At 38.4% G+C, this 19639-nt stretch overlaps 1 protein-coding gene across 1 annotated transcript in view; it reads left to right on the forward strand.

Annotated features, from left to right (window-relative positions):
- Psmd5 (proteasome (prosome, macropain) 26S subunit, non-ATPase, 5) overlaps window positions 1–8794 on the forward strand; it is a 32116-nt gene extending 23322 nt beyond the window's left edge. Inside the window, exons 5-10 of the mRNA XM_013030105.1 lie at window positions 417–526; window positions 809–951; window positions 3197–3388; window positions 5441–5550; window positions 6248–6388; window positions 7962–8794. Coding sequence (XP_012885559.1) covers window positions 417–526; window positions 809–951; window positions 3197–3388; window positions 5441–5550; window positions 6248–6388; window positions 7962–8219 — 954 coding nt within the window. The 3' untranslated portion in view covers window positions 8220–8794. The remainder of the gene's footprint in view (window positions 1–416; window positions 527–808; window positions 952–3196; window positions 3389–5440; window positions 5551–6247; window positions 6389–7961) is intronic.
- The last annotated feature ends 10845 nt before the right edge of the window (window positions 8795–19639 follow it).

Consider the following 19639-nt stretch of genomic DNA (forward strand, 5'->3'; position numbering starts at 1 on the left):
TTTTGGATCCATTCATCTGTGGTGGGGCATCTGGGTTGTTTCCATATCCTAGCTATTGTGAACAGTACTGCAATAAACATGGAGGTGCACGTGTCCTTGTATGTTGTGAACAAGTTTGTTTTTTCAGTGCTGGTATTAATATATGCTAAGCAAGAACTCTACCACTGAGCTACATATTCTGCCTAAGAATGAATGGTTATATTTTTGGGGGGTAAGTGTGGATTTATCCAGATGTAAAGGAATATTTATGTACCAAAGCAATTTCTTGTGAGTTCAGTGAAGATGTCTTAGAGACAAATAATAAGTAATAGATACTAAAGAATTTAATTATATAAAGTACCTAGTTAGATGTATAACTTAAAATGAAATTTAATAGGTTTAAGAATGTTTTGACCTTTTTCTAATTTTTCTTTCAGCTAATTGTGGAGATTTCTTCTGTGTCCCCTGAGTCTTTAAACTACTGTACCACAAGTGGATTAGTGACCCAGCTCCTGAGAGAGCTGACTGGCGAAGATGTACTGGTCAGGTATGTTGACTTAAGGAGAGTTTATAAAGTGAGATGTCCTTTTTGGAACATCAGAAAACCAGCCTTGTTACTTAGCATGATTTTCCACTTTTGCCCATGCTGCCATCTTATGGCTTTCAGAAAATAATTCAGGTCATGTTAGACAAGTTAGAGGTTTTGGAGGGACTGTGTCCTTTATCCCTAGGCAAGTGTGCTCTTACTGAAATCAGATGGCAACTGCCATTTCGGATGGTATAACATTTTATCAGGTGGTTCTTTGACATCATCTTTCTTTCCTTTTAGAGCCACTTGTATAGAGATGGTGACATCACTGGCATATACCCATCATGGACGACAATACCTTGCTCAAGAAGGAGTAATTGACCAGATTTCTAATATAATTGTTGGTGCAGATTCAGACCCTTTCTCTAGTTTCTATTTGCCAGGTAAGAAACATTGATTCCTGTGGAAATGATAGTACATTTTTTGTTGTTGTTTCTGAGTTACATAGTTGGAGGAGGCCAAAGATTATTCTCCTTAAAGCTCTTTCACTTTAGAAAATACCCATAGCCACCAAATTCATAGCATAGTGTCTTCAATCACAGTTAAATCACAGTTGATTTAACATGTACAAATAATAAATGTGGTATACCAGATTAACAGAAGGCCAAAGATACATGATCTTCTCAATATATGCAAAAAGGTCACTTAATAAAATTCAGTATCTCATCATAAAAAATCAATTAAGGAACCGGCACCAGTGGCTGGCTCCTGTATTCCTAGCTACTTATGAGCCTGAGATCTGAGGATTTTGGTTTGAAACCAGCCTGGGCAAGAAAGTTTGTGAGACTTGTCTCCAATAACCAGCAGAAAGCCAGAAGTATAGCTGAGGCTTATGTGATAGAATGCTATTTTTGAGCACAGGAACATCACCCAGGATCTGAGTTCAGGCCCCAGGTCCAGCACAAAAAAACAAAACACTTCAATTAGGTATGGAAGGACTGGACTTCAACATAGCAAAGGCCTGTAGGACAGTTCCATGGCTAATATGTACTCAATGGTGAATAGTTGAAAGCTTTCCTCTTAAAATCAGAAACAAGATGAGGCTGCTCTCTCATTTACCACTTAGAAGTAAAAGTTAGGTAAGAGAAAAAAATAAATGAATAAAGGCATCCAAATATATATAATGTATAACATATAAGTTACTTGCAGATGACACAATCTCATTTATAGAATACCTTACAGCATCTAGCAAAAATTGTTAGGCCTAAGAAATTAATTCAGTAAATTTGTAAGATACAACAGCAACATAGAAAATTCAGTAGCATTTCTGTACACTGACAACTATCAAAATAAGAAATGAAGGAAAGCATACCTAAGAAGGAAAAAGATCTCTATACTGAAAACTGTAGGATATTGATGAAGAAAATTAAAGATACAATTGGAAAGATATCTCAGGTTTATAGTTTGGAAAGATTAATAGGGTTAATTGTCTATACTCAAAGCCATTTACAGATTGCATACAATCTGTAAAAGTTCTGTCAAAGTTCCAATGACATTTGCTACAAAAATAGAAAAAAAAGTCTTAAAATATATCTGAAAGTACAAAATAGCAAAAGCAATATTAAACAAAAGAATAAAGCTAGAGAACTTATGGTACTTAAGCTGTAATCCTAGCTACTCAGGAAACCGAGATCTGAGGTTCACCACTTAGAGCCAGCCCTAGCAGGAGTCTGAGACTCTTATCTCCAATTAACTACCAAGAAGCTGGAAGTAGACCTGTTGCTCAAGTGGTAAGAGGGCCTTGAGTGGAAAAAGCTAAAGGGCAGCTTCCAGTCCTGAAGTTCAAGTTCAAATACTGGAACAACATAAAAACAAAACAAAAACATTGCCGTTTCTTTAAAAGCTCCATGAAAAGAAATGCACATAAAAATACTAATACTGACTGACACAATGTATGTCACAAGTTTATTAAATCTGATATGGAATCTTTAGTAACAGAAAATGTATTCCAGCTATTCTATTGCAGGATATTATTGATTAATGTTTCTTTTTCTTTTCTTTTTTTTCTTAGAGCTTGAACTAAGTTAGGGCACTGTCCCTGAGTAGTTTTTTGCCCAAGGCTGGCACTCTACCACTTGAGCTACAGCTCACTTCTGGCTTTTTAATGCTTAAAGATAAGAGTCTCACAGACTTTTCCTGCTGGGGCTGGCTTCAAGCCACAATCCTCAGATCTAAACCTCCTGAGTAGCTAGGATCACAGGCATGAGCCACCATCACCCAGCTTGGTTGATCTTTCTTAAATACTTTCAGGAGTTGGAGATTTATTCCTTCCTGAGGTAGCCTATCTTTATTTGTTGGTGACCATTTCTGTTTAAAAGTTTCTTTCCAATAATGACTAAACTTACTGCCCTATAATTCGTATCCACTGGTCTTTGTACTTTGTTCTCTTACATAGGATAGTACTTCAGCATCTAGACCTAGCTCCATTGATAACTTGGGGTTTCTATTCTCTCAGGACTACCCATCACAAGTCCTTTGGTCTTTATGGTCTCTGGTTTCCAAACAATACACTATTCTAGCCTTTCTTTTCTTTCTAACCTGTAGGTTTATCTCTGTTCTGTAAAAACATTGAATCTACCGTTTGTGCTGTCTATGGCTTTTAAAATGCACTTTTGTAAATATCTTTAGGATTCGTGAAGTTTTTTGGAAACCTGGCTGTCATGGATAGCCCTCAGCAGATTTGTGAACGTTATCCTGTCTTTGTGGAAAAAGTGTTTGAAATGACAGAGAGTCAGGATCCCACCATGATTGGTGTAGCTGTAGACACAATCGGAATCCTGGGGTCCAATGTTGAAGGGAAACAGGTTTTACAGAAAACAGGTTGGTATGACTAGTCTTGAATTTCATTTTTGACAAGGATTCAGTACTCATGTTCATTTGCTGGTGGACTAACTACATTGTAGAAACAACTTTTATGAGTAGCACTCTCTGTCCATGATGATTCATCTTTACAAATTGCATAGTTACTGCTGAACACCTTTATATCATTGTACTTCTCACTGTTTATGGTTTTACCAATCACTTATGACCAAATACCGTCTCCCCTCCACATCTTCCTTGATTGGTGTTTGTGTTCGAAGATCAAGTTGGGGCTCAGTTCTGACACTGAGGACATGGGTGTTAGTTAGCTTTTTGGACTTCATTTACTTCATGTCACTTTTCTAGGCCTCACTTTCCTCATTTGTAAAAAGGGAATAACAATTATCAGGGTTATTTTGAATATTCCACAATTTTTTTGTATTTATAATGACAGGAAGGAAACAAAATTTGTTATAAGACTTAACAAAAATACTTTCATGGTGCATCCATGAGAATGCTCATAGCTTAACAGATTCTCCATAAAAGTAATATGCAAGCCGGGCGCCTGTGACTCAGACCTGTAATCCTAGCTACTCTGGAGGCTGAGATCTGAGGATCGTGGTTTAAAGCCAGCCCTGGCAGGAAAGTCCATGAAACTCTTTCCAATAAACCATCAGAAAACCTGAAGTGGTGCTGTGGCTCAAGTGGTTGAGTGCTAGTCGAGTTGAATTACTGAGGCAGCGCACCCAGATCCAGAGTCCAAGTCCCACGACCAAAAATAAAAAAGTAATTTGCAGCAATAATTTGAAAACCCTTGCGCTGGGAAGCTCAGTGATAGAGTGCTTGCCTTGCATGCATAAGGCCCTAGTTTTGATTCCTCAGCACCACATAAGCAGAAAAAGCTGGAAGTGGTGCTGTGGCTCAAGTGGTAGAGCACTAGCCTTGAGCTAAAGAGCTCAGGGACAGCACCCAGGTCCAGAGTTCAGGCCCTATGACCGACAAAAAACAACAACAACAAAAAACACTTATGAAGCATATGTTGAAAATTTATAAGCCATTGTATATTACAGCTAATACCCTGCTATGTGTACTTATCTAAGTGCTTTTACAAACTATGACATATCCTTTTTCAGTCCTGCAGAGAACATACCATTGTCATTCTCATTTTACAGATCAGGTAGCTGAAACTCAGAGAAGTTAAGAAAAGTTTCTAAGATCATTCAGACTGGGGCAGCTGCTACTCAATCCAGGTCCTTTGATTCCAATCCTATCCACTTTGCCTAATGTATGCTGCCGTGCATATCAATGTGTGGTTTAGGTGTGTCACTTGGTCTCTGACTACATGCTTATTTTTCTGTTGCTTTAGGTCTTTATGGGGTATAATACATGAAAGTCTGATTTCCTTATGTTTTTAAAAATATAAAGCGTTAAGATGTGGAGAAATTATAATCCTGTGTTTTGGAATGGAAATGTGAAATGATACAAACACTATGAAAAACAATATGGAGGGGCCACAAAAAAGTAAATATAGAATTACTATATTGGCCCAGCAATTCCATTTCTAAGTATGTACTCAGAGATATTGAAAGCAGGGATCAAACAGCTGTTTGTACACTGGTGCTCATGGCCACATTATTATAGCTAAAACAATAATCAGTGATGGAAAATGGACCAACAAAATGTGACAAAAACATACAATGAATCTTGCTCTATAAGAGTATTGTGACAAGAATTACAACATAAAATTTGAGGATATTAAATCAAAAGAAGCTAGACATGGAAGACGTGCTCCATGATTCCATTTAGATGAGGCACATACAACAGCCAAATTCCTAGAAACAGAAAATAGAGAGTGGTTACCTGGGAAACAGGGAGGGCTGGGAACCTTGTTTAAGGATTACAGAATTTCACTTGGGGATTGGTGAAAAAACTCTGGAGGTGTAGATAGTGGTGACAGTTGTACAACAGTGTGAATGTATTTAATGGTGCTGAACTCTGTGCTTATAATGGCACTCTTATGATATATGTATTTTACACAGACCAAAAAAATAATCATGCTGTTATCCTTCAAAGGAACTCGCTTTGAACGATTGCTCATGAGAATAGGATATCAAGCAAAGAATGCTTCTGCGGAGCTGAAAATACGATGTTTGGATGCAGTCTCCTCTCTTCTGTATTTAGCAGTGAGTAGATCATGAAGTTAATGCAAAGTAGTGGAATAAATAGATCAGAATAAATCTGACCTATGTAATGCAACATAATACTAGTTAGCTTAATGTAAATGTTGACCAAGTAAATGTCATCTTTCTTACTTTTAATAAAAGAAGATAATCTTCATTATTAGATAGTGACAGTTTCAGTTAGAGTGAACTATAGGGTATTAGAATTGAGCCAAGTACCAATAGCTCACACCTGTAATCCTAGCTGCTTGGAAAATAGGGATGATGAGGATCACAATTTGAGGACAGCCTCACAAAGCCTTTTTGAGCAAAAGCATGTTGATGTATGCCTGTCATGCCAACTACAGTTGTAAATATAAGTAATAGGATCTTGGTGCACAATGGCCCAGGAAAAAAGGGTGACCCTATTTCAAAAATACTTAAAGCCAAAAGGCCTGGGGACATGGCTCAAGTGGTAGAACACCTATCTAGCAAGCATAAAACCTTGAGTTCAAACTCCAGTACTTTAAAAATGAAACAAAAAGAACCATTAGATATTGCTAAACCTCCCACAAAAACTGGGGAAGTTCTGGGCTGGGCCTGAGTATGAGTGTTTTAGACTTAAGTAAGACCACATAACCCAAGTTTTCTGATTTAAATACATCCTTTTCTCCTTGTACATTAATTTTGTCCTGAGATCTTTCCTTTTCTTGTCCTGTAGCCTGAGCAGCAGACTGATGACCTCCTAAGGATGACAGAGTCATGGTTTTCCTCTTTGTCAAGGGACTCGCTGGACCTCTTCCGTGGGATCAGTAATCAGCCCTTCCCTGAACTACACTGTGCTGCCTTAAAAGTGTTCACAGTAGGTATTCTCCTCCATTGGCCTTGCTGGGGTTCGGCCAAGTCAACACAAGTGCTTACAGTGAGCCAGTGCCCATGCTGTGCTCTTGCAAGAACACCACATAGTTTCTGCCACCTGCCCTCATCTTCCTGAGCCTTATTTCCTGCCACTCCCTTCTGGCACTTAATGCTCTTGCTTGTCTTGTCTCTGGACTTTGCTGTACCTTCTGCATCCAGTACTCTCTCCTAACTTTCTTTTTTTTTCTCTCTCTCTCCTAACTTTCTTCATTCATTCTTCAGGTACTTTTTCAGTACATTTTTACCCCAATGGGTTAAATGATTTTGGCTTTCATATCACTTTTATTCATTCGTTCATGAAATATTTCAAGTTTAAAGTCATACCTTGCTAACTTGCATTCCCTTTCCCTCTTCCCTGAGTATAATCATTACAAACTCAGGATTTACAGACCCATAGGTGATGTCATATTTCTCATATAAGTTGTGTGTATGTTTAAAGCACAGTATTTCATACGTTGTTGTTTTTGTTTTGTTTTGTTTTGTTTTTTTTGGTCTGGTCGTGGGTCCTAAACTCTGGACCTGGGCGCTGTCCCTCAGCTCTTCAGCTCAAGGCTAATGCTCTACCACTTGAGCCACAATGCCACTTCCGGCTTTTTTCTTTTTGCTTATGGGGTGCTGAGGAATCGAACCCAGGGCCTACATGCATGTAAGGCAAGCACTCTACCACTGAGCCAGCTTCCCAGCACCGCTATTTCATACATTCTTAAATTGTGTAACTGGTTATCATCATACTGTTCATGTAATTCTCCTACTTGCTTTATCTCTCCAACATTGTTTTAAAAAGATGCCAGTATTAAAAGAGGTAGTTAAGAAATCAGCATTTCGTTGAATAGCTACAATGTGTGACATTCTGCAAATGAAGATTTAGATAGTGGCTGTAGATAGCTTGTGATCCTAACTATTCAGGAGGCTGAGGTCTGGGGAGCAGAGTTCCAAGGCAACCCCATCAGGAAAGTCCATGAGACTCTTATCTCCAATTAATCACCAAAAAGGCCAGAAGTGGAGCTATGGCTCAGGTGGCAGCACACTATCTCTGAGCAAACAAACAAACAGAAAGCTCATGGATGGTGCCTAAGCCCTGAATTCAGGCCTCAGTACCTATACTGAAGAAAAAAAAAAAACTCTCATAAGTATTAACTTATGTCATTATCTTTTTAATTTGTGTCATTTGCTGTTTATTTTTTATTTGTTGTAGTCACACCCTGTATATAACTTGGATCTGCTTTTTTCATATAATAGATCTGTCCATGTTAATATGTGTTCTCCCTGTAAATTAGTCTTAATGTTATTTTTACTGTATGTGTGGTTATATTCCATAATTTACATAAATATTTCCACATTATTTGACATTATGTTGTAACTTGTTTCTTGTTTCTCAGGACAGAATTTAATTAGGTAAAAGGGAATATTTTTAGGGTTCAGTGCTGCCACATTTCTGAGCTGCCACATTTCTGAGTATTACGCCATCTCATAACTGAAGCCCAGAGCAATTATGTTCTTTATGCTTTCTGTTTCAGGCCATTGCAAACCAACCCTGGGCTCAGAAACTTATGTTCAACAGTCCAGGTTTTGTGGAATATGTGATGGACCGGTCTGTGGAACATGACAAAGCTTCAAAGGATGCCAAATACGAACTGGTGAAAGCCCTTGCCAATTCCAAAACAATTGCAGAAATCTTTGGGAATCCAAATTATTTGAGGCTTAGAACATACCTAAGTGAAGGTCCATACTATGTGAAACCTGTTTCCACAACGGCAGTAGAAGGAGCTGATTGAGTTTTTCTAGAGTCTGATGTAGGGGACCATGTTTTTACCTGGACTTCTCCTAAGGCATTTGGCTCCATCGTATTTTGGAAAACAGAGACTTCCCTCTTCCCCAAGCTATCATGGAGTGTCTGACATAACTTTTATCACCAACGTTGTTTCTTTCCATGTTGTTGAGATACAACATAGAACCAAGAGCAAGCAGACATGATCAAAAGAGAACTAGTGTTTTTCAGATTCCTCTGACTGCCTTAATCTTTCCAGTAAGGTAAAAGTTTTGTTCTTAGGGAGTTTCCATGGACGTATTCATGTTCTTATTTATAAATATGCTTCAAAATAAACCAAAGTATTTCAGAATTCCCTTTACCACCGTGTGTGTGTGTGTGTGTGTGTGTGTGTGTGTGTGTGTGTGTGTGTGTGTGTGTGTGTGTGTGTGTGTGTGTGTGTGTGTGTGTGTGTGTACTCTTTTTCTTTGGAGTCTACTTTCAAAGAAAGTCTTAGATATATTTGAAAGATAAGTAGTTTGGCATCCTCAAGTTATGTTCCTGTACAAGGAATGGATACCTTTAATAAAGATCTCTCATGTCTTATTGTTATTCTTCCTTGGGAAAGTAGACATAAAATAAATCTCAACACTGGGCACCAGTGGCTCATACCTATAATCCTAATTACTGGGGAGGCTGAGATCTGAGGATTATGGTTCAAAGCCAGCAAGTGGCATTGTGGCTTAAAATGGTAGCATGCTAGCCTTGAGTGCAAAAGCTCACAGACAGTGTCCAGGACCTGAGTTCAAGCCCCATGATGGACAAAAATAAATAAAAATATAAATCTCAAAAAAAAGGTTGGTGTTTTCTTTCTGTGGTCTTGTTAAGCTGGTGCTCTACTGTTTAAGCCATACTATGAGGTCCTTCCTATAATTTTTGCTGTGTATCAATGGATTTGCCCTGTTATGATTGGTCCTGAACTGCCATTTTATGTATGGGTAGATCATCATTGTGAGGATTTTGCTATTTTTGAGACCTATATAGTATCTTGAGTTAATCAGAGAAGGAACTGAGTCCATCTTCTTATTTTACAAAGGGTAATCTTTCTTTACATTGACAAAAACTGTACACACTTTTTTTTCCTCTCTAAACAGGAAAGCAATCTGCTGAGATCACCTGTCCTAAGGTTTCTGCATAAGCATGTTAAGAGTGGCAGCTTTCAGCTGAGGCCCTGTTGGTGGCTCAAGTTATAGAGCACTTGCCTAGCATGAACAAAGTACTGAGTACCCCAGTGCCACTTTGTCCTCCCCCCGTACCCCCAAAAGAAGAGGTTTCTTTTAGGCCATTTTAACTTGATAATCTCTGCTCTATAACAAAATGGTTCTCAAGTAACTGGATTCTGCTATCTTGAGTGATAACCCTCATTCTCTAGTGCCTCTTGGTCTCTTTTGACCATGTCTCTTCCATTCTTAAAATTGCTAATTAGGTTATAGCTAGGCAATACCTGGCTAGAAGCTCTTTTTTCTTTTCTTTTTTTTTTTGGGTCCGGTCGTGGGGTCTGAACTCTGGGCCTGGGTACTGTCCCTCAGCTCTTCAGCTCAAGGCTAGCACTCTACCACTTGAGCCACAGCGCCACTTCCGGCTTTTTTTTTTATTTTTTGCTTATGTGGTGCTGAGGAATTGAACCCAGGGCCTCAGGCATGCAAGGCAAGCGCTCTACCACTGAGCCACCTTCCCAGCCCTCTTTTTTCTTCTTTTAAAAGAATTTTTTATGAACACAGATCAGTTGTACAATGGTGAGTGAAAGTTCATTGTGACATGGCAGTAATATGTACATTATACTGTAATCAAACTCACCCCTTCTGGAATACTCTCTTAAAGTGACTGTTAGCTAGATGCTAGTGACTCATGCCTGTAATCCTAGCTACTTAAGAAGTTGAGATCTGAGAATCAGAATTCAGAGCTAACTCAGACAGGAAAGTCCATGACACTAATCTCCAGTTAATCACCAGAAAGCTAGAAGTAGAGCTTTGTGACTCAATATAAAAAGTATATAACAGCAAAAAAAGTTTATCATAACCATTTTTATTAGCTTATACAGAAGGAGTTTTGGTGTTACATTTCCACTGATGTTTACAATATGTTCCGGGCATTCTTACTACCTATCTTAACCATTTTTAAATAGTGATACTAAGTACAAATTTTTGTACAACCATCACCACTGTCCATCTCTAGAATTCTTTTTGTTTTGTGAAACTAAAACTTCAACAACCATACTCCTTATTTTCCTTGTCACCATCAGGATTCATGGGGCTACCCTCTCTCTTATGTATAGTCTACACACTCATTCTGAGTCATTCTGTTTTTATATCTAGCTTGTTTAAGTTCTCAAGTTGTTATTTTGTATTTAATAAGCAAACACACAGACACACAAGATTTTTTTTTGGTGGGGGGGAGGAGGGAGTCCAGTCATGGGGCCTGATCTCTGGGCCTGGGTGCAGTCCCTCAGCTCTTCAGCTCAAGGCTAGCGCTCTACCACTTGAGCCACAGCACCACTTCCGGCTTTTTTCTTTTTGCTTATGTGGTGCTGAGGAATCAAACCCAGGGCCTCATGCATGCAAGGCAAGCACTCTACCACTGAGCCACCTTCCCAGCCCCACACACAAGATTTTTATGAGCCAAATAGCCCAAGGGCAAAAACTCAAGGGCAAAAACTGAGAGGCTAGTAGTGAAGATGGAAGGCATGTGCCATCAACACACCAAATGGATACATTCAGAACCTTCTAACAAGCAAAATCTACATTTTTCTCAAGCATATTCTCTAGAAGAGATCATGTTAACATAGAGACCATTCTGTTAAGCCACAGAACAGATCATAATAAATTTAAGGTTAAAATCTTAAATCATGTCAAATGTCAATAGTGACAATTTTGAAAATTTAACAAATATTTGGAAGTTAAGCATGCTCCTAAAAAACCAATAGAACAAAGAAGAGATTAAAAGAGAAACTTAATATCTGGAGACAAACAGCAATGCAGACTACATGCCAAAACTCAAAGTACAATAAAAACAGTTTCAAGGCAGTTTATAACAATACCTATATTGAAAAAAACAAAACTAATTTTTTAATCTACATTTAGATAGTGAGACAGGAGTCAAATAAAAGAGAAAATTTTAGGGGGAAAGACTGTAAGGAAATATGGCCCGGTGCCAGTGTCTCACACCTGTAATCCTAGCTCCTCAGGAAGCTGAGATCTGAAGATTGTGGTTCAAAGCCAGCCCAGGTAGAAAAAGTCTGAAACTATCTCCAATTAACTACTAGAAAACCAGAAGTGACACTGTGGCTTGCCTTAAGTGAAAAAGCTCAGAGCCTGGCCCAGACCCTCTGTTCAATCCTAATGACCGACAAAAAGAAAAAAAGATTAAGAAAATATGATACTGCAAGAATACAAAGGATCACAAGAACACTAAACATCCGCAAATTGACCTAGAGGACAAGGGTGCATTAGGAGGCATTCCTAGATAGATAAAAGCTGCCAAAGCTATGTATGTTATCCCAGTCTCTTACAAGGTGTAAATAGGAGGACCATGGTTTGAAGAAAATAAGGTCTCTTAAAAAGAAAATGTGGCACACTGATGTAATTGAAGATACACGGGAAACAGAATGATCACAACTCAAAGACAGCCTGGGCAAAAAACTAAGATCCTTTCTGAAAAGTAACTGAAGAAAAAAAATGTGGAGGTATAGCTTAAAGGGTAGAATATTTGTCTACCAAGTATGAGGCCCTGAGTTCAAACCCCAGTACTGCCACAAAAATAGGAAGAAAAGGAAAAGATCGGAATAGATATTTCTCAAGGGAAAACATGAAAAGGGCATGTTTCCAGGAGTCACACTCCAGTAGTCCCAGGTACTTGGAGGCAAAAGTAGGAAAATCCCTTGAGACAAAAAGTTCCAGACCTGGTTAACCTAGCATGACCCTGTCGGGAAAAGCAAAGAGCAAAAATCAACAAAATAAATCAAAAACAACAACACAAACAGCCAAAAGTGATATGAAGGGGGGGGGGAAATCCCAATATTATTACCTATCAACCAGATACCAGTGGCTCATGCTCATAATCCTAGCTCCTGAGGAGTCTGAGATAACAAAGTTCATGGTTCAAAACCAGCCCTTGTAGAAAACTTTATGACACTCCATCTCCAAAATTAACAGCAAAAAGTAAAGCTGGAGATGTGATTTAAGGGGTAACATGCCAGTCATGAGCAAGCAAGTTCAAGCCTCTCCTGGTACCAGCACATGCACAAAATATTATCAGAGCCAGGCACTGGTGGATTACACCTGTAATCCTAGCCACTCAGGAGGCTGAGATCTGAGGATTGCAGTTTAAAGACAAGCCAGGCAGAAAAGTCCATGAGACTCATGTGTCCAATTAACTACCAGAAAACCAAAGTGGAACTATGGCTCAAAGTGATAGAGTGCTAGCCTTGAGCAAAAAAGCCCTGAGTTCAAGCCCCACAGGAAAATGTAAATTAGAACCACAATGAGGTATATTGCCTCATAGTTATTAGAATGACCAATATAATAAAGATGAAAGATACTAAGTGTTTAAGAGGATGAGGAGAAAAGGGAATGTTGCATCTTATTGGTAGAAATGTAAATCAATGCAACTATTGTGGAATATTGTATGGAGGCTCCTGAAAAATATTCAAATTAGAACTAGAATATCATCTGACTGGACAGATGAAGAAAACGTGGCTTATGTCCACAATAGAATACTTTTCAGTCTTATGAAAGTTTTGTCATTTGCAATAACATGGATGAACCTGGAATATACAGATTGAATGATATAATCCAGACAGTATGACAAATGATTAATTTTGGAGTATAAAAATATCAGGAACAGACAGTAAAATGGTGGTTAATAAATGCCAGGATGTGATAAGACCAGGGAGAGGTTGGTTAAGTGATTCCCCCCACAAAAAAATACAATAGTTTAGTTTGACACAAGGAATAAGTTCAGAAGATCATCATACTTCATAGTAATGAGAGCTCATAGTAACATATCATAGATATAAAATAAAGATAGATTTTAAGAGTTCTCACCACCAAAAGGTTTGTAAGTATATGCTTTGAATAAATGGATTTAGTCATACCAAAAGATGTACATGTATCAAACATCATGTTGTACACCACAAATATATATATATTTATCTTTGCTCATTAAAAGACTTCATTATAATTAGATGTTCTCTATTCTAAATCATTTTGTTTTGTAAAGAATAATACCATACTCGCCTAAAATTTGTTAAAAATAAGATCCCAACAAGATCGAGTACGTCAACCTATTTAAGAACTTTTTTTTCATTTAAGAACATTTTGTATTTTTGCTAAGAATAAGTAAAGACTCAGAGGAACTACACAAAACATGGGACAGAAGGTTGCTTTCTATAATGGATAGAAGGCAATTCAAAAATATCATACTTAAAAGCAAACAAATACTAATCACCAAAATACATAACATTGTTTTCTACGGTCCCAATGTGAAAACGTTTAAAGCTGTCAAGGTATGTCAGAAGTTTGCAGGAAATGAGCCCATAGTAAGTCTCAAACAGTGAACATTCTTTCCCATCATTGATTTCCTTCCATGCTAGGAGCATTTCCGTTTCTGCAATTTGTGAAGATGTAAAGATGAACTTATAGCAACATCTATTATATCTGATGTGTCTTTTCCCAGAAAACCTTGAACTATGAATAGGTTTAAGGCCAAGGGACTTTGCACAAATACCTATAAACACATCGGCAGGCACCATAATAGGCATTTCTTTGAAAATGACATACATCATCCGGGCTACATCTTGAGAAATTATAAATGCCTCACCACTACAGTAATCTGGGTAGTATTTTTCTGGATACTCACTAAGAGGCACAAATTCTTGACTCTGAGGGTCTCTGTTGGGTGCATCCTGATGGTTAACCCTTCCTACATAGACATCTTCAAGGTGTTCTTTCAAATTCAGAAGATAGTCCACCAAGCTTGGTAGATTGACAAACATCTCTTCATCGACCTTGAGGATAAACATGGCATTAGGGCAGAAAGTCACAGCCCACTGGGTCATTATGATGATCTTCAGCGTTTGGTTCTCCAAACTGTCCAAGAAGATTCCTTCAACTATATCATTATTCTTATGTGACTCTTTGTCGATCTCTTTCTGTGTAGTGACCAAAACAGGCATTCCTAAAGCAAACAGTGTGAGCACGGAGTGTCCTTGGACACTGCTCACATTTCCCCAGGTTCTCCTGATGAGGTCTCGCCTTGTGCCATTTCCTGGGCTACTGAAGATCAGAGAAAGCAAAAAAATGCTCTTTCCTTTACACACTTCCGACTGGCTCAGGACATAATATTTGGAGGGATGATTTCTTAGAGGTTCCATGTTCAATTTTCTTGCCTTATCCTTAATTTCAAGGACTTTCATATTGACATGAGGCAAAGAATGCAGAAAGTATTCTTCCACAAAGTCACCCCCAAAAAGCAAAGCATGAAATAGGATGACATTAAACAGAATAAAACACCACTGGTGAGTTCGAAGTCTGCAGAATGTCACCTAAGTAAGAAAAGGACAAATGTTCATTCAAGCTTAATCTATCTCCTCCTCCTCTTCCTCCTCCTCCTCCCTACAGAACACTATATGAACTTTAATAGTTCTTTATTATTTGTCTCTTCAATAAACGTAGTCTTATGGACACAAGCATGATAGTCTCTCTTTTTTCACATTGCCAAGTCTAGTGTGTTTGGACACTAGTTAGTCATTTTTTTTCCTTGTTTGAATGAAAGACTATTTTACTATATATAATACACTGTATTGGACCCTAGAAATACAAAGAACAATCAGACATAGACAGGAAGATAGGATACAAGTAGGCTCATTGTAATAAAACCTGTAGGAAAATATGTGTTCTTTCTCTAATGGAAGCACTTGGATCAGTTTCTTCTCTAATTACAAAGGTCAACAGCTATTTTTCCATGTTGTTTTTGGTGGCCATGTACTAGCTATTTATCATTTACCTCCTGCTAGTGTGACTTCTTCTTTTTCTTTTTTCCTTTTCTTTCCTTCCTTCCTTCCTTCCTTCCTTCCTTCCTTCCTTCCTTCCTTTCTTTCTTTCTTTCTTTCTTTCTTTCTTTCTTTCTTTCTTTCTTTCTTTCTTTCTTTCTTTCTTTCTTTCTTTCTTTTTCTTTTTTTTTGTCAGTCGTGGGGCCTGAACTCTGGGCCTGGGCATTGTTCCTCAGCTCTTCAGTTCAAGGCTAGCACTCTATCACTTGAGCCACAGCACCACTTCCGGCTTTTTCTGCTTATGTGGTGCTGAGAAATTGAACCCAGGGCTTCATGCATGCAAGGCAAGAACTCTACCACTAAACCACGTTCCCAGCCCTAGTACGACTTTCTAATTTTATCTAATAGTGAATCTGAATCTGAATTTGAATCTGAATCTGACATCTCCTAATGATTCTGACGTGTCTGTCAATATGAGCAGATTCGTACTATACACAAAGCACCTCTCCAGATATCTAGAATAGACATGTGCCAAGCTTACTCCACCTTATCAAAAGAGATGGAAAAGTCCCATATGGAAGTAAATATGCAAAAATGTAATAAAATGATGGAATAGTAAAGGAATTAATTATTCATAAGAATTTTGGTTTTAAAAAGGCCTCATATAATAGTAGTGATGTTTGCCTGGTGTCAGTGACTCATGCCTGTAATCCTAGCCATTCAGGAGGCTGAGATCTAAGGATCATGGTTTAAGCCCAGCCTATAAAGATACATTTGAGGGACTCTTATTTCCAGTTAACCAGCAAAAAACTAGAAATTGGAGGGTGTGGTTCAAGGGGTAGAGTGTCAGCTTTGAGCAAAAATAGCTAAGCAAAATGACCCCGAGTTGAAACCCAAGTACTAGCACACACAACAAAGAAAAATATTAGTTATTTTTCATGGGTAATTGTTGTGTGCCAGACACAGTGCTAAGAACTTTAGGCCTTAATTCATTGAATTCTAGTAATATCATTTTCAGATGGGTTATCTTCTAAACTAAACTGAGCACCTGAGTGGGTAAGGGATTGGAGGAGGGTCGTGGTTTGAACTCAAAACTGTCATTCTAAAGCTTATTCTTAACCACTAGAAAATCCGGAATCCTGTCTTTCCTTGTATGCATTCATTTAGTAGGAAAACAAAACACAACAAAACCCCCTCAGACAATTGTAATCTTTACTCTTTTCTATTTTCTCATTGCAGGTGGTTTACATATAAAAGAAACTTCAGCAGTCTCCATGCCTATTTTAATAAACAGCAAATGCTTCCAAGATTATCAGATCAGAATCTTACCTGCATGTTGTCTATGAGCAATTTCAGGGCTTTCAAAGTTGTTAAGTCCAGATGTCAAAATATATCTCAGGGTATCTCCAGTCTATCAGCAATTGCAGTAAAGTATGCTGTGCCACAAACTTTAAGGATAAGGTTTCTTTGCCAATTGACCTGAGCTTTTGTCCCAGAATACTTGCTGCCTGCATAGGAGAGTAAGTACTTATCATGTTACAGTGAGAGCAAATTCAGAGCAAAGAATAGAAAAAGTTCAGAGAATTGTTCACCTGTATCATCTCTCCACAGCATCACTGCCAAAGGAGGAAAACTTTATTTTTAAGTCCATATTAAAAAATGCTAAACATTTGCATCACTTTGATACAAGTACATTTTTAAGATGTTCTGAATATTGCCAGATACTTGCCATCCTTCATGGATGCATTTTCTATCTTCCAAAGGAAATACCATATAGTGATGTCTTATATATCTCATACATCAGATTCTGGATTCCTGGTATAAGTTATGTAAGACCATTGCTATGTCAATTGTTAAGTCACACAAGCTACCTCCTCCAAGTAAGTTTATCCCCAATAGAAAAAAAAATTCTTATATTCAAAGTTGACTGTATTTTTTGAACATAACATGCAATCTTGGAAATCTTCATCAAGTGAGAGAATCTAACCTAAAAATTAAAAAAGTCAAATTTTATTAATTTATGGACCTTGTAAATATCCAATTGTATTTTACAGTATATTTTTCTTTTCTTTTTTGGTCAGTTGTGGGGCTTGAACTCAGGGCCTGGGCACTGTCCTTGAGAAATTTTGTTCAAGGCTGGCACTCTACCACTTTAAGCCATAGTTCTACTTCTGGTTTTCTGGTGGTTAATTGGAGATAGGGTCTCATGGACTTTTCTGTCTGGGCTATGATCCTCAGATTGTAAGCCTCCGGACTAGCTAGGATTACAGGTGTGAGCCATCCTGGGTATTTTTTTTTTTCTTTACGAAGGTTGGAACTTATGGCCTTTTACTTGTTCAGCTTGGTTTATTTAGCTGGTATTCTACAACTTGAACCATGCCTCAAAACAGGATTTTGATGGCTATTTTTGAAGACTGAGACTTGTGGACTTTTCTGCCCAGGCTGGAATCAAATTTTGATTCTCTGGGTCTCAGCCTCTTGAATAGGTAGGATTACAGGTGTGAGCCACTGGTGGAGTTATTTTTCTCCTTTTTAAAAGTATTTTGTTTCCCTGTATCTTCTCTGGATTGACATTTATTTTCTTTATCTATGAGAGATTCAAAGAATATCTCTATGGGGAAGATCTATCTGTAATTTTCAATTTGATTCATCAAGCTTCTGACCTCCTGAGGTTGAGACAACTTGTTGCAAAGAGATCTTGGACTTCTTTACTTTCTTCCTTTCCACAGAGGTTATCCAATCTCTATGTCTATCTCTTCCTAAATGTGGTCACCAGTTAATCAGTGGTTTAGAAGTCTACAGTAACTTCCTGTTTCCTATCAAATCAAATCTTCTCTCTTTGGATCTGACTTTGGAGACTCTATAATAATTTGTTTTCAACCCACATAATTTTTACTTCCCATGTTTCAAGTGCCTGAGGTAGGACAGATAAGATGAGGCAACAGGAAATTGGAAATAATTTAAAATATTTCCAATTCAGGAAAGATTAAAAAAAAACAGGAAAGAAAACTGAAAAATCACTGGGGAGCAGCAAGTATTTCTTCCCTCCTCCTCCTTTCTTTTAGATGAAGCAACAGAAACCTGAGGGGAAAAAAGACTCTGTTGAATGTGTTCTTTGAACCAGAGGGGAATGTTTTAAATATTACACTCATTGTTTCCATGTTTTAAGCAATAATAAGACTCATCTGAGGCTCCATTTCTCCATGTTTTCCATAATAAACCCACCTTAAGTTCATTGTCTGTGCGCTTGCAAATTTAACAAAGTGATTATGTGTTATTAGGTGCTTTGAGTAGTTCTATCTGTAAAGGGTCAAACTGTGTAGTGGGGAGGGGCAGTGAGACCACTCAGTCCGCAGTGAAAATGTAAAAGATTTTATTGAGGGAAAAGTGCTGGCGCCCCAGGACAGCACCTGGAGATGGGATCCCAGGAACAGCCCCAGGGCCAGCCCATATGGGCTTTTAAACATTTGGGGCTAGGGCAGGGAAAGGAGGAGGCTGGGTATTGGTTTTAGCCAATGATTGTTACAAGAAATGCACACCTTAAGTTTAAATTTCCCTGCCAAGGTTTTGCTGTCAGGAAGCAGAAGAATAGAACAAAGGGTGGTGATGGTCCCCTGGGTTAGGGCTCCCATTGCTCATAAAACAGCAGAAGCAGTTACAGAGTTACAGGGTTATGGAGTTACAGAGTTACAATTACAGTTACTAGCTCAAGTGATGAGTTACCAGGGAAGTCTTATCCACAGGACACTTACATTTATATCTTAAAAATCATTCATTATCCATTTTACACAATCCAAGTCAAATATCATATTCCATCTTTACTTCCTCCACCAAATCAGCTGGAATCCCCCAACCAAATGATACGATACCAAATGACAAGAACCAGCATTTTGAGCCTCTGTTCCCATTTTCTGCATGTGAGGAAATGTTCCCATTTCCTCCATAGTGAGGAAATTTGGACCCTTGATATGTTGTAGCACTAACTCCCATTGTCCTTTTATGTTTGGATTATGATATCCAACACGGTAGTCATTCTCCAAGTGTGCCCATATAAACTTTAACTAAAGCTAACCAGAATTTTTACTTATTTTTTAATGCTGGTACTGAAGTTTGAACTCAAAAGTCCTCGGTGAAGTAAGAAAAAGAACTGTCGCTGCGTTGGGGCAAGAGAAAGTTAGGGGAGAGTCATACACATTCTGGGCAAATTTGGACCCAACGCTTGAGAGAGAGAAAGTTTGTGCCAAGTTCCACCAGTAATAAAGTTGGAACCGATCTTATTGCGCATGCGCTGACTGACAACCTCAGTCACTTTCCCACTTCCCCCCCCTCTGGGCGGGGGCCGGAAGTGCAGCCGCTTCCGCCTGGCGCCGCGGACGGGAGGGGCGCGCGGAGATGACGTA

This window comes from Dipodomys ordii, unplaced genomic scaffold (assembly GCF_000151885.1).
Source record: "Dipodomys ordii isolate 6190 unplaced genomic scaffold, Dord_2.0 Scaffold127, whole genome shotgun sequence".
Taxonomy (NCBI): Eukaryota; Metazoa; Chordata; class Mammalia; order Rodentia; family Heteromyidae; genus Dipodomys; species Dipodomys ordii.